General features: G+C 52.1%; 3 protein-coding genes across 5 annotated transcripts in view; 2 read left to right on the top strand and 1 right to left on the bottom strand.

Moving 5' to 3' along the window:
- LOC115370717 (zinc finger protein 497-like) overlaps window positions 1-2388 on the bottom strand; it is a 9048-nt gene extending 6660 nt beyond the window's left edge. For 2 of the 3 annotated variants that reach the window (XM_030067863.1, XM_030067872.1), the window contains exons 1-5: window positions 2219-2388; window positions 995-1197; window positions 830-904; window positions 552-635; window positions 118-216 (exon numbers count right to left, since the gene is read on the bottom strand). In XM_030067863.1, coding sequence (XP_029923723.1) covers window positions 118-216; window positions 552-635; window positions 830-904; window positions 995-1197; window positions 2219-2222 — 465 coding nt within the window. In that variant the 5' untranslated portion in view covers window positions 2223-2388. Of the gene's footprint in view, window positions 1-117; window positions 217-551; window positions 636-829; window positions 905-994; window positions 1198-2199 lie in introns of all 3 variants that reach the window. The other variant, XM_030067881.1, reaches the window with a different exon arrangement.
- A 1056-nt stretch (window positions 2389-3444) lies between these two features.
- LOC115370869 (zinc finger and BTB domain-containing protein 47) lies at window positions 3445-9595 on the top strand. Its single transcript, XM_030067985.1, has 5 exons — window positions 3445-3499; window positions 5026-5370; window positions 7611-7844; window positions 8064-8162; window positions 8748-9595. The coding sequence occupies exons 2-5, from the start codon at window positions 5044-5046 to the stop codon at window positions 8853-8855; spliced, it is 768 nt and encodes a 255-aa protein (XP_029923845.1). The 5' UTR covers window positions 3445-3499; window positions 5026-5043; the 3' UTR covers window positions 8856-9595.
- Window positions 9596-9776: 181 nt separating this feature from the next.
- Window positions 9777-10000, top strand: part of sft2d2b (SFT2 domain containing 2b) — a 3285-nt gene continuing 3061 nt past the window's right edge. Inside the window, exon 1 of the mRNA XM_030068124.1 lies at window positions 9777-9966. Coding sequence (XP_029923984.1) covers window positions 9901-9966 — 66 coding nt within the window. The 5' untranslated portion in view covers window positions 9777-9900. The remainder of the gene's footprint in view (window positions 9967-10000) is intronic.

The raw sequence follows: 10000 nt of genomic DNA, 5'->3' as shown, positions 1-10000 counted from the left end.
AACACGCTCTACACGCTAAAGTCTACAGTGTACACCTGAAGCTGAGCCCCTACGTGTGTGTGTGTGTGTGTGTGTGTGTGTGTGTGTTGTTGTGGGGGTGCAGACGTGGTTGAGGACCTGTTTGAAGCCAGGCACTGGGAACAGCTGGTCGAGTCGGGACAGGAAGTCAGACAAGAGAGACTGAAGAGCCAAGTCAAAACTCTGGTCAAACACTTCCTGGACGAGAGACACAGACAGACAGAGGAGAGAGAGGGAGAGACAGAGAGAGACAGAGAGAGAGAGAGAGAGAGAGACAGGTAAACAGCACTCAGCAGGGTCATGTGACCTCTGGTCTGGACGCTCCGATACAGACAAACAGATTTAGAGTGAAGATCCAGAGAAATAAACACCACAAATATCAAAACACATAAACAAGATAAGAAACAAGAAAGACCTTTGCTTCACTTTGGGGTTCTTCAAAATAAAATACACCTACAGAACATCTGCAGCACACACACACACACACACACACACACACACACACACACACACGCTGCAGTGTGAGCACTGACCTGCAGGAGGCGCTGTCTGTCTGCAGGATTCTGCCTGAGTCTGTCAGCCAGAGCAGAACACCACTGAGCCACAGCCAGGTCAGTCTGCTGGGACACACACACACACACACACACACACACACACACACACACACTGAGAATACACATACATACACTAAGAACACACACACACACACACACACACACACAGACACACACTGAGAACACACACACATTGAGAACATACACACACACACACTGAGAACACAGTCAAGCACACACACCATAGTCGGCCTCACCGTTGCCATGGCGACCGCCTGGATCCTGTCCAGCTGGGTTTGCAGCGTTTGTGTTTCTGAGTCACACAGGGTCACCTGGAGGTCAAAGGTCACATATGTGTGACTGTGCTCTTTAGTCATCCATCTCTCACACACACACACACACACACACACACACACACACACCTTGGCCCTCAGCGCCAGCAGCAGCAGGCTCCTCTGCCTCTCGGTCACCAGGTGCGGGACAGCCTCGGTAACCATGGTGATGAAGTCCTCCAGCATCCCATAATGCCTGACGCTCTGTCGCCGGGCGACCTGCCACATGGCCGCCGACAGCAGGCGGAGCGGCGGGACGAGGAGCCGCAGGGAGGAGAGGGGGAGGGAGGGGCCTGAGGAGGAGCACAGTCATAAAACCTTAGAGGAAAACAGGGGCCGCCTGACCCCGACCCCGAGTCCGACCCCGAGCCCGACCCTGACCCCGAGCCTGACCCCGAGCCCGACCCTGACCCCGAGCCTGACCCCGAGCCCGACCCCGACCCCGAGCCCGAGCCCGACCCCGAGTCTGAGCCTGACCCCGACCCTGAGCCCCAGGTGTGACAGGTTAGCACGTGGCCTCTCCTGGCTCTGACTCCGCCTCTGTCCTTTCTGCTGTGATCAGTGACACCTGTCTGTCTGTCTGTCTGTCTGTCCTGTAGCGGCCGGCAGACAGACAGACAGACAGACAGACAGCAGAACACACTCATACTCACGGTTCATTTATTTATTTAGGACGAGCTGCCATCACAGCCGTTCAGAAATAAAATCAGCTGTAGTTTAATGTTTCATTAGTTGCCATGGAAACGCTCTGCTGTTTAATCACATGACATCCTGTGTCAGAGAGTTAACGCCAGCTCGCCTCTTATTGTGAAAAACTTTCCATCAGATCACCGTTTAAAACTGATATCTGACTGAGCTCCGCATGCGGGCCGAGCCGCGGAGGCTGGCTCAGGTGTGCGGCGGCCCGGCAGGTGTCTCCTGTCGGGCCGAGCCGCGGAGGCTGGCTCAGGTGTGCGGCGGCCCGGCAGGTGCCTCCTGTCGGGCCGAGCCGCGGAGGCTGGCTCAGGTGTGCGGCGGCCCGGCAGGTGCCTCCTGTCGGGCCGAGCCGCGGAGGCTGGCTCAGGTGTGCGGCGGCCCGGCAGGTGTCTCCTGTCGGGCCGAGCCGCGGAGGCTGGCTCAGGTGTGCGGCGGCCCGGCAGGTGCCTGCTGTCGGGCTCGTTTCTGTGGAAACGCCGAGAGAGTTCCGCCCGGCCGGAGCGAGCGGAGCCCGGCGCACAGGCAGCAGCTAGCCGCCTGCTAGCTCGCGTCAGCCCGGAGCAGCAGCGTGTAGCTGCGGGCTGCGGGATGAAGCTCACCGTCCTCATCGTCACGTACCCATGCCGGTGCCTCGTGCTCGGGGCCGCGCCGCGCAGCCCCGCGCCGCCGCCTTCACGGACCAAACAAACCAAACCAAACCAAACCAAAACAAAGCTGTGAAGCTGCAGCTCCTGCTGACACCGAGCTGCTGCAGCGGCCTGACCCGGAAGTGCTACGTCAGCCGACCAATCACATCCTCCCTCTCTCTCTGCTGTGTGTGTGTGTGTGTGTGTGTGTGTGTGTGTGTGTGTGTGTGTGTGTGTGTGTGTGTGTGTGTGTGTGTGTGTGTGTACACAGTCTATTTTAGCCTCTCCTCTTAGCAAGAAGCTTACCTGTCATTATGTCTACTTATAGAAGAACCTCTACCCCCTTTACCCACCCCCACCTACCTGTCTGTCTGCCTGCCTGCCTGTCTGTCTGTCTGCCTGCCCGTCTGTCTGTCTGCCTGCCTGTCTGTCTGTAACCATAAGCTCAACCACTCAGATAATCAATTAACCAATTAATCAAATAAAGTCCTAAATAGTTTATTTGTTGCCTTGGAGTGACAGAGAGCTCTCTCTCTCTCACCTTAGAGATTATACCTGAACAGGTGTAATCTCTCTCTCTCTCTCTCTCTCTCTCTCTCACACACACACACACACACACACACACACTCCAATTTTTTTCCAATTTAATAAAGCTTTATTGGCATGACTGTATCACACACAATATTGCCAAAGCATGTTTGGATGAACAAAAACAAAAGAACATTGAAACACTGAAAATAAAACAGAGCAAAGCAGAGGAAGAGATGCACTCTGACAACACTCACATGTAAAAAAAGAAAGAAAAGAAAAGAGAAAAACAAGGAAGGAGTGAATGAAAAGGCAGAACATGAGTTGTGAGGAGACTCATCATGTGTTGAGCATGTTCTCCTGTTCTCCCTGTCTCTCTCTCCCCCTCCCTGTCTCTCTCTCCTGTGCTTCAGTAACAGGATTAGCAGGGATTGGCTGTGAGCGGTGCAGAGAGACAGACAGGGAGGCAGACGAGGAGAGACAGGAGAGAGAGGAGCAGGGAGACGAGGAGCTGCGGACAGTTTGGAGGACAGATGTTAGCTTTGTTTGGACCACAACAATCACATCTGTCACATCTGGATCCACCAGCTCACCTGCCGCCTCACCTGCCGCCTCACCTGCCCAGCTGAGCTGAGCTGAGCTGCCCTGTCGACGAGCCGTCCTGCCCCCCAGCCAGGTAGGAGGCTGGCCTGTCTGTGGCTGCGGCTCTGCCAGGCTGGCACTGAGACAGGTGTCATTTGGCCAGGTGGGTAGGTAGCCAGGTGCTGAGGTGGCCAGGTGCTGAGGTGGCCTGGCAGGAAGGAGCTGCTGTTTGAGCTCAGGTGTATCGCAGCACGTCACCTGCCTCTAACACAGCCTGCTATTCATTTAAGCTCCTTGTACAGTAACACTAAATGTACTGTATAGTATTTTAGCCTGGTAGTAACCTAGCCAACATGTAATTTAGCCCAGTTATAACTTAGCCTGCTGGTAATGTAGCTAACTTGTAATTTAATTTGGTTGTAACTTAGCCTGGTAGTAACTTAGCCTGGTAGTAACTTAGCCTGGATGTAACTTAGCCAGGTTGTAACTTAGCCTGGATGTAACTTAGCCTGGTAGTAACTTAGCCTGGATGTAACTTAGCCAGGTTGTAACTTAGCCTGGATGTAACTTAGCCAGGTTGTAACTTAGCCTGGATGTAACTTAGCCAGGTTGTAACTTAGCCTGGATGTAACTTAGCCAGGTTGTAACTTAGCCTGGATGTAACTTAGCCAGGTTGTAACTTAGCCTGGATGTAACTTAGCCTGGTAGTAACTTAGCCTGGATGTAACTTAGCCAGGTTGTAACTTAGCCTGGTAGTAACTTAGCCTGGTAGTAACTTAGCCTGGTTGTAACTTAGCCTGGTAGTAACTTAGCCTGGGTGTAACTTAGCCTGGATGTAACTTAGCCTGGGTGTAACTTAGCCTGGTAGTAACTTAGCCTGGTAGTAACTTAGCCTGGGTGTAACTTAGCCTGGATGTAACTTAGCCTGGTAGTAACTTAGCCTGGGTGTAACTTAGCCTGGGTGTAACTTAGCCTGGTAGTAACTTAGCCTGGGTGTAACTTAGCCTGGATGTAACTTAGCCTGGGTGTAACTTAGCCTGGGTGTAACTTAGCCTGGTTGTAACTTAGCCTGGGTGTAACTTAGCCTGGGTGTAATTTAGCCTGGGTGTAATTTAGCCTGGTACTAACTTAGCCCGGGTGTAACTTAGCGTGGATGTAATTTAGCCTGGGTGTAACTTAGCCTGGTAGTAACTTAGCCTGGATGTAACTTAGCCTGGGTGTAACTTAGCCTGGGTGTAACTTAGCCTCGTAGTAACTTAGCCTGGGTGTAATTTAGCCTGGGTGTAATTTAGCCTGGGTGTAATTTAGCCTGGTACTAACTTAGCCCGGGTGTAACTTAGCCTGGATGTAATTTAGCCTGGGTGTAACTTAGCCTGGTAGTAACTTAGCCTGGATGTAACTTAGCCTGGATGTAATTTAGCCTGGGTGTAACTTAGCCTGGGTGTAACTTAGCCTGGGTGTAACTTAGCCTGGGTGTAATTTAGCCTGGTACTAACTTAGCCCGGGTGTAACTTAGCCTGGATGTAATTTAGCCTGGTAACTTAGCCTGGGGGTAACTTAGCCTAGCTATAACGTAGCCTAGCTATAGCTTCAGCCTGGTTGAAACTTGTCCAGGCTGCAGCTCAGCTAGTTTTTAGCCTAGCATGGTGTTAGCGTAGATAATAACTAATGATTGTTGTGACGTGGCAGGTTAATTATTTCTGCAGTATGGCGATGGATCCAGACAGAGAGGAGGCCGAGGTGTTTTCAGACCAAGACGAACCGGTGACAGAGGAGGAGGAGGAGGACGAGGAGGAGGACGAGGAGGAGGATGCTAAGATCTTCAGCGCCTGGATGCAGCAGTACAGGACGGGGGAGCCTCAGAGGAGGAGGGGAGAGGAGCAGCAGGAGGAGCAGGATCAGCAGGAGGAGGAGGAGGAGGGAGAGGAGGGAGAGGCAGAGGGAGGAAGAGCCAGCAGCAGGAGCAGCAGGAGCAGCCTGGAGGCGGCGGCCATGCGAGTGCGGATGGAGCGCCGGGCGTCGCTGCCCTGTCCGGTGAGACGGGAGGGAGGAGGCCCAGCGGCTCCCCCTGCTGGTGGAGCCTGATGGTGGAGCCGCGGCTCCCCCTGCTCCCCCTGCTGGTGGAGCCTGATGGTGGGGCTGCGGCTCCCCCTGCTCCCCCTGCTGGTGGAGCCTGATGGTGAAGCCGCGGCTCCCCCTGCTCCCCCTGCTGGTGGAGCCTGATGGTGGAGCCGCGGCTCCCCCTGCTCCCCCTGCTGGTGGAGCCTGATGGTGGAGCCGTGGCTCCCCCTGCTCCCCCTGCTGGTGGAGCCTGATGGCGGAGCTGCAGCTCCCCCTGCTCCCCCTGCTGGTGGAGCCTGATGGCGGAGCTGCAGCTCCCCCTGCTGGCGGAGCTGCAGCTCTGCCATCAGGCAGGAGGGAAAATTAAAAAATGTGGAAAAAGCAGTTTGTGATTTGACCTGGAACTCGTTTTGTCAACAACACGTGAGCGGCTTCAGCTGAGGAGAGGGAAGGTTTTAATCGTGTCACTGGATCTACAAGAGTTAAGGATCTGTTGAGATTAGATCTACTGGAGTTAGAGCTGCTGAAATTAGATCTGCAGGAGTTAGATCTACTAGCATTAGATCTACTAGAAGTAGATCTGTTTGAGTTAGAATGCTGGAGTTGGATCTACTGTGGTTAGATCTATTGAAGTTGGATCTGCTTGAGTTAGATCTGTCGGATTTAGATCTACTAGAGTTAAATATGTTGGATATAGAGCTACGAGAGTTAGATCTACTAGATTTAGATTTGTTGGATTTAGAGCTTCTGGAATTAGATCTACTGGAGTGATAGATCTCTTGTAGTTTGATCTGCTTGCAGTAGATTTGCTGGAGTTAGATCTACTGTAGTTAGATCTGCTGATGTTAGAGCTACTGGATTTGCTGGTTGATCTGCTGGTTGTATAGATCTACTGGAGTAAATCTGTTATGAAATTAGATCTGCTGGAGTTAGACCTACTAGCATTAGATCTACTAGAGCTAGATCTACTGGAGTTATTCTATTCTAGAATAGAATAGAATAGAATTCAATAAAGGAATTATATTCTATTCTAGATCTGCTGGAGTTAGATCTGCTGTAGTTAAATCTGTTGGAGTTAGATCTACTGGGGTTAGATCGACTAGCATTAGATCTACTAGAGCTAGATCTACTGGAGTTAGAAATACTGCAGTTAGATCTACTGTGGTTAGATCAATTGTAGTTAGATCTGCTGCAGTTAAATCTTATGGTGTTAGATCTACTGGAGTTAGATCTGCTGGTTGTATAGATCTACTGGAATAAATCTGCTGAAATTAGATCTGCTGGAGTTAGATCTACTGTAGGTAGATCCACTGAAGTTAAATCTAATGGTGTTAGATCTGTTGGAGTTTGAGCTGCTGGAGTTCTAGCCCTTCTGGAGGTAAATCTGCTGTAGTTCGATCTGTTGGGGTTATAGATCTACTGGATTTATAAATGTATAAGAGTTATAGATCTGTTGAAGTTAGATCTGCTGGAGTTATAAACGTTGATCGTTGATCGTTGTACCAGACGTGTTTGTTATTGATCTGTTGAGGGCTGTCGATCTGTTGGCAGATCCATCATTAGGTAAATACTGAGTTATTGATTACTGTCACAGTCTGAATCTCTGAGGATCTATTAATCTGTCAGAAGAGTCAGATTCCCCTCCAGGCACAGATCTGCTGTTTTTCTAGATCTATCTGAAGGTATAGATCTGCTCAGGTGTTCTAGCTGCACCAGCAGATGCAGCCATGATGTTCCTGCTGCTCAGGATCAATGACTATTGGCTGGTGAGTTAATTGGTTAATCCTGATCAGCTGCCCAGTGTCTGTAATCTGATCTAATCTGGTTCTGATGGCTGTTTGTCAGATTATGTTCAGCTCAGCAGGAACAGGCAGCACAGTGCTGCTGCTCTGTTTGCTAACAGCCGCCCAGTCAGAGCAGTGAGACCAGTCAGAGCAGTCGGAGCAGTGAGACCAGTCGGAGCAGTCGGAGCAGTGAGACCAGTCGGAGCAGTCGGAGCAGTGAGACCAGTCAGAGCAGTCAGAGCAGTCGGAGCAGTCAGAGCAGTGAGACCAGTCGGAGCAGTCGGAGCAGTGAGACCAGTCAGAGCAGTCAGAGCAGTCGGAGCAGTCAGAGCAGTGAGACCAGTCGGAGCAGTGCCTGGTGTATTGATGACCTCCCAGCAGCTGCTCTGTATTGATCGATCGGTGATGTGTTTGTGTTCCTGTGTGCAGGCGACTCTGTCGGCCATGCAGCTGTCCCGCCTCCACTCGTCCACGCAGGCCCCGGTCACGGCGAGGACTCTGCTGCGCCGCTCCTCGTCCCGCCGCCTCCTGCCCCCCCTGCAGGAGCCAGGCTCCGCCCCCAGCCCCGCCCCCGAGCGACGCCCCTCCCTCATAACCACAATCCCCGAGGCCACCGAGAAGGAGAGGAAGGTCCTGTTCAGGAGGCGCACCGTCATGTCCATGGTGTGTGTGTGTGTGTGTGTGTGTGTGTGTGTGTGTGTGTGTGTGTGTGTGTGTGTGTGTGTGTGTGTGTGTGTGTCTGAAATGAACTTCTGAAACGGGAGAGAGTACCTTCCAAATTTATATTCATTGCGTGTATGTGTGTGTGTGTGTGTGTGTGTGTGTATGTGTGTGTGTGTGTGTGTGTGTGTGTGTGTGTGTGTGTGTGTGTGTGTGTTGCAGAGCGATGCAGACAGAGTGTGTCTGATCTGTCATGACGACCTGAACAAAGGAGGCAGCGGCACCAGAGAGCTGCAGTGCACACACACCTTCCACCAAGAGGTAACACACACACACACACACACACACACACACACACACACACACCTTCCACCAAGAGGTAACACACACACACACACACACACACACACACACACCTTCCACCAAGAGGTAACACACACACACACACACACACACACACCTTCCACCAAGAGGTAACACACACACACACACACACACACCTTCCACCAAGAGGTAACACACACACACACACACACACACACACACACACTAGATCACTTTTGTTGGTACACACTAACACCATCTCTCTCCCTGTCTCTCTCTCTGCCTGTCTCTCTCTCTGCCTGTCTCTCTCTCTCTGACTGTCTCTCTCTCCCTGTCTCTCTCCCTGTGTCTCTCTGCCTGTCTCTCTCCCTGTGTCTCTCTGACTGTCTCTCTCTCTGCCTGTCTCTCTCTCTGTCTCTCTCTCTGCCTGTCTCTGTCTCTCTCTCCCTGTCTCTCTCCCTGTGTCTCTCTGCCTGTCTGTCTCTCTGCCTGTCTCTCTCTCTCTCTCTCTGTCTCTCTCCCTGTGTCTCTCTGCCTGTCTCTCTCTCTGCCTGTCTGTCTCTCTGCCTGTCTGTCTCTCAGTGTATAGAGGAGTGGCTGTGGAGGAAGCAGTCGTGTCCGACGTGTCGCATTCAGGTTTCGGTCCCTCAGCCGCTCTACTGGGGCTCCACCCGGGTCAAAGTCCCATGAGAGCGGCGGGACGGGATGATGACGTCATCACAGCAGGGCGGGGCGATGACGTCATCACAGCAGGGCGGGACGATGACATCATCCCAGCAGATGGGACAGTGAAATAAACTTGACAACTGTAAACCTCTTTTGTATAGAGCTGTTTGCATTATGCATACAACCTGAGCATATGAGCGGTACTGTGTTGCCTGGTGTGTGTGAGTGTGTGTGTGTGTGAGTGTGTGTGTGTTAACAGCAGTGTAGGAGACTGTGTGATGTCAGAGCTCAGAGGGGCTGTACTGTAAAAACATGGAAATGTGCAAAACCATTAAAATGTGGCTGTAAAACAGGAACACAGAGCAACATTCACTGTTTTTCTTCCAGCAGGCAGATGAGAGCGTGAGCCAGAGTCCAGCTGTGTGAGTCCAGCTGTGTGAGTCCAGCTGTGTGAGTCCAGCTGTGTGACTCTGACTGATGACGTCACACTGATTAGCCTCCTCCATATTCAGTAAATAATCAGAATGTATTTTATTAATGTGCTTATACAGAATATGAGAATGATGCACATGTACATGAGAAAAGAGCAAACTGTTTGGCTTTGACCAAATCAAAACAGAGCTGCAGAAGGCGGGGCTGCTGCCTGTGTGACTTCACCTGTTTATTGATTTATTTGGATTGATATTATCTGGGGGGATACATACAGCTGGACATATGTGTTATCTGTTTTTGCCAATAAACTTCAGGTCAGCATAACTCCGTGTCATGTTGAGTCTCTGAGCTGAGTTTTATTTCACCTCCTAAAACACCTGTGGTGCAGCCGCTGACCCACCTGAGAGATCAGCCGCTCTGCCTTTTAGGGCCATTTCATAATATTGAGCAGGGGCAGCAGCGCCCCCGTGTCGCCGCGGTCAGTGCCGGTACTGCAGGCGGAAGAGGCCCCAGTCCGCTCCACCTGTTGCGGTGAGTCTGGAGTCCCGCTGCCCGTCATCCCGAGCCGAGCCCGAGCCGCGCACCTGAGCCGGACCCCTGCAGCCACCCGGAGCCCCGGAGGACGGGCCCCACCGCCATGGACAAGCTGAAGAGGGTCCTGAGCGGCCAGGACGGCAGCTCCGACAGCACGGACATCCTGGAGGTACGGCTAGCAGCTGTTAGCATGTTAGCTCCCG

This window comes from Myripristis murdjan, chromosome 2 (genome assembly GCF_902150065.1).
Source record: "Myripristis murdjan chromosome 2, fMyrMur1.1, whole genome shotgun sequence".
Classification (NCBI taxonomy): domain Eukaryota; kingdom Metazoa; phylum Chordata; class Actinopteri; order Holocentriformes; family Holocentridae; genus Myripristis; species Myripristis murdjan.
Note: the sequence above shows the minus strand (reverse complement) of the source record. Positions and strands in the feature narration are given on the sequence as shown.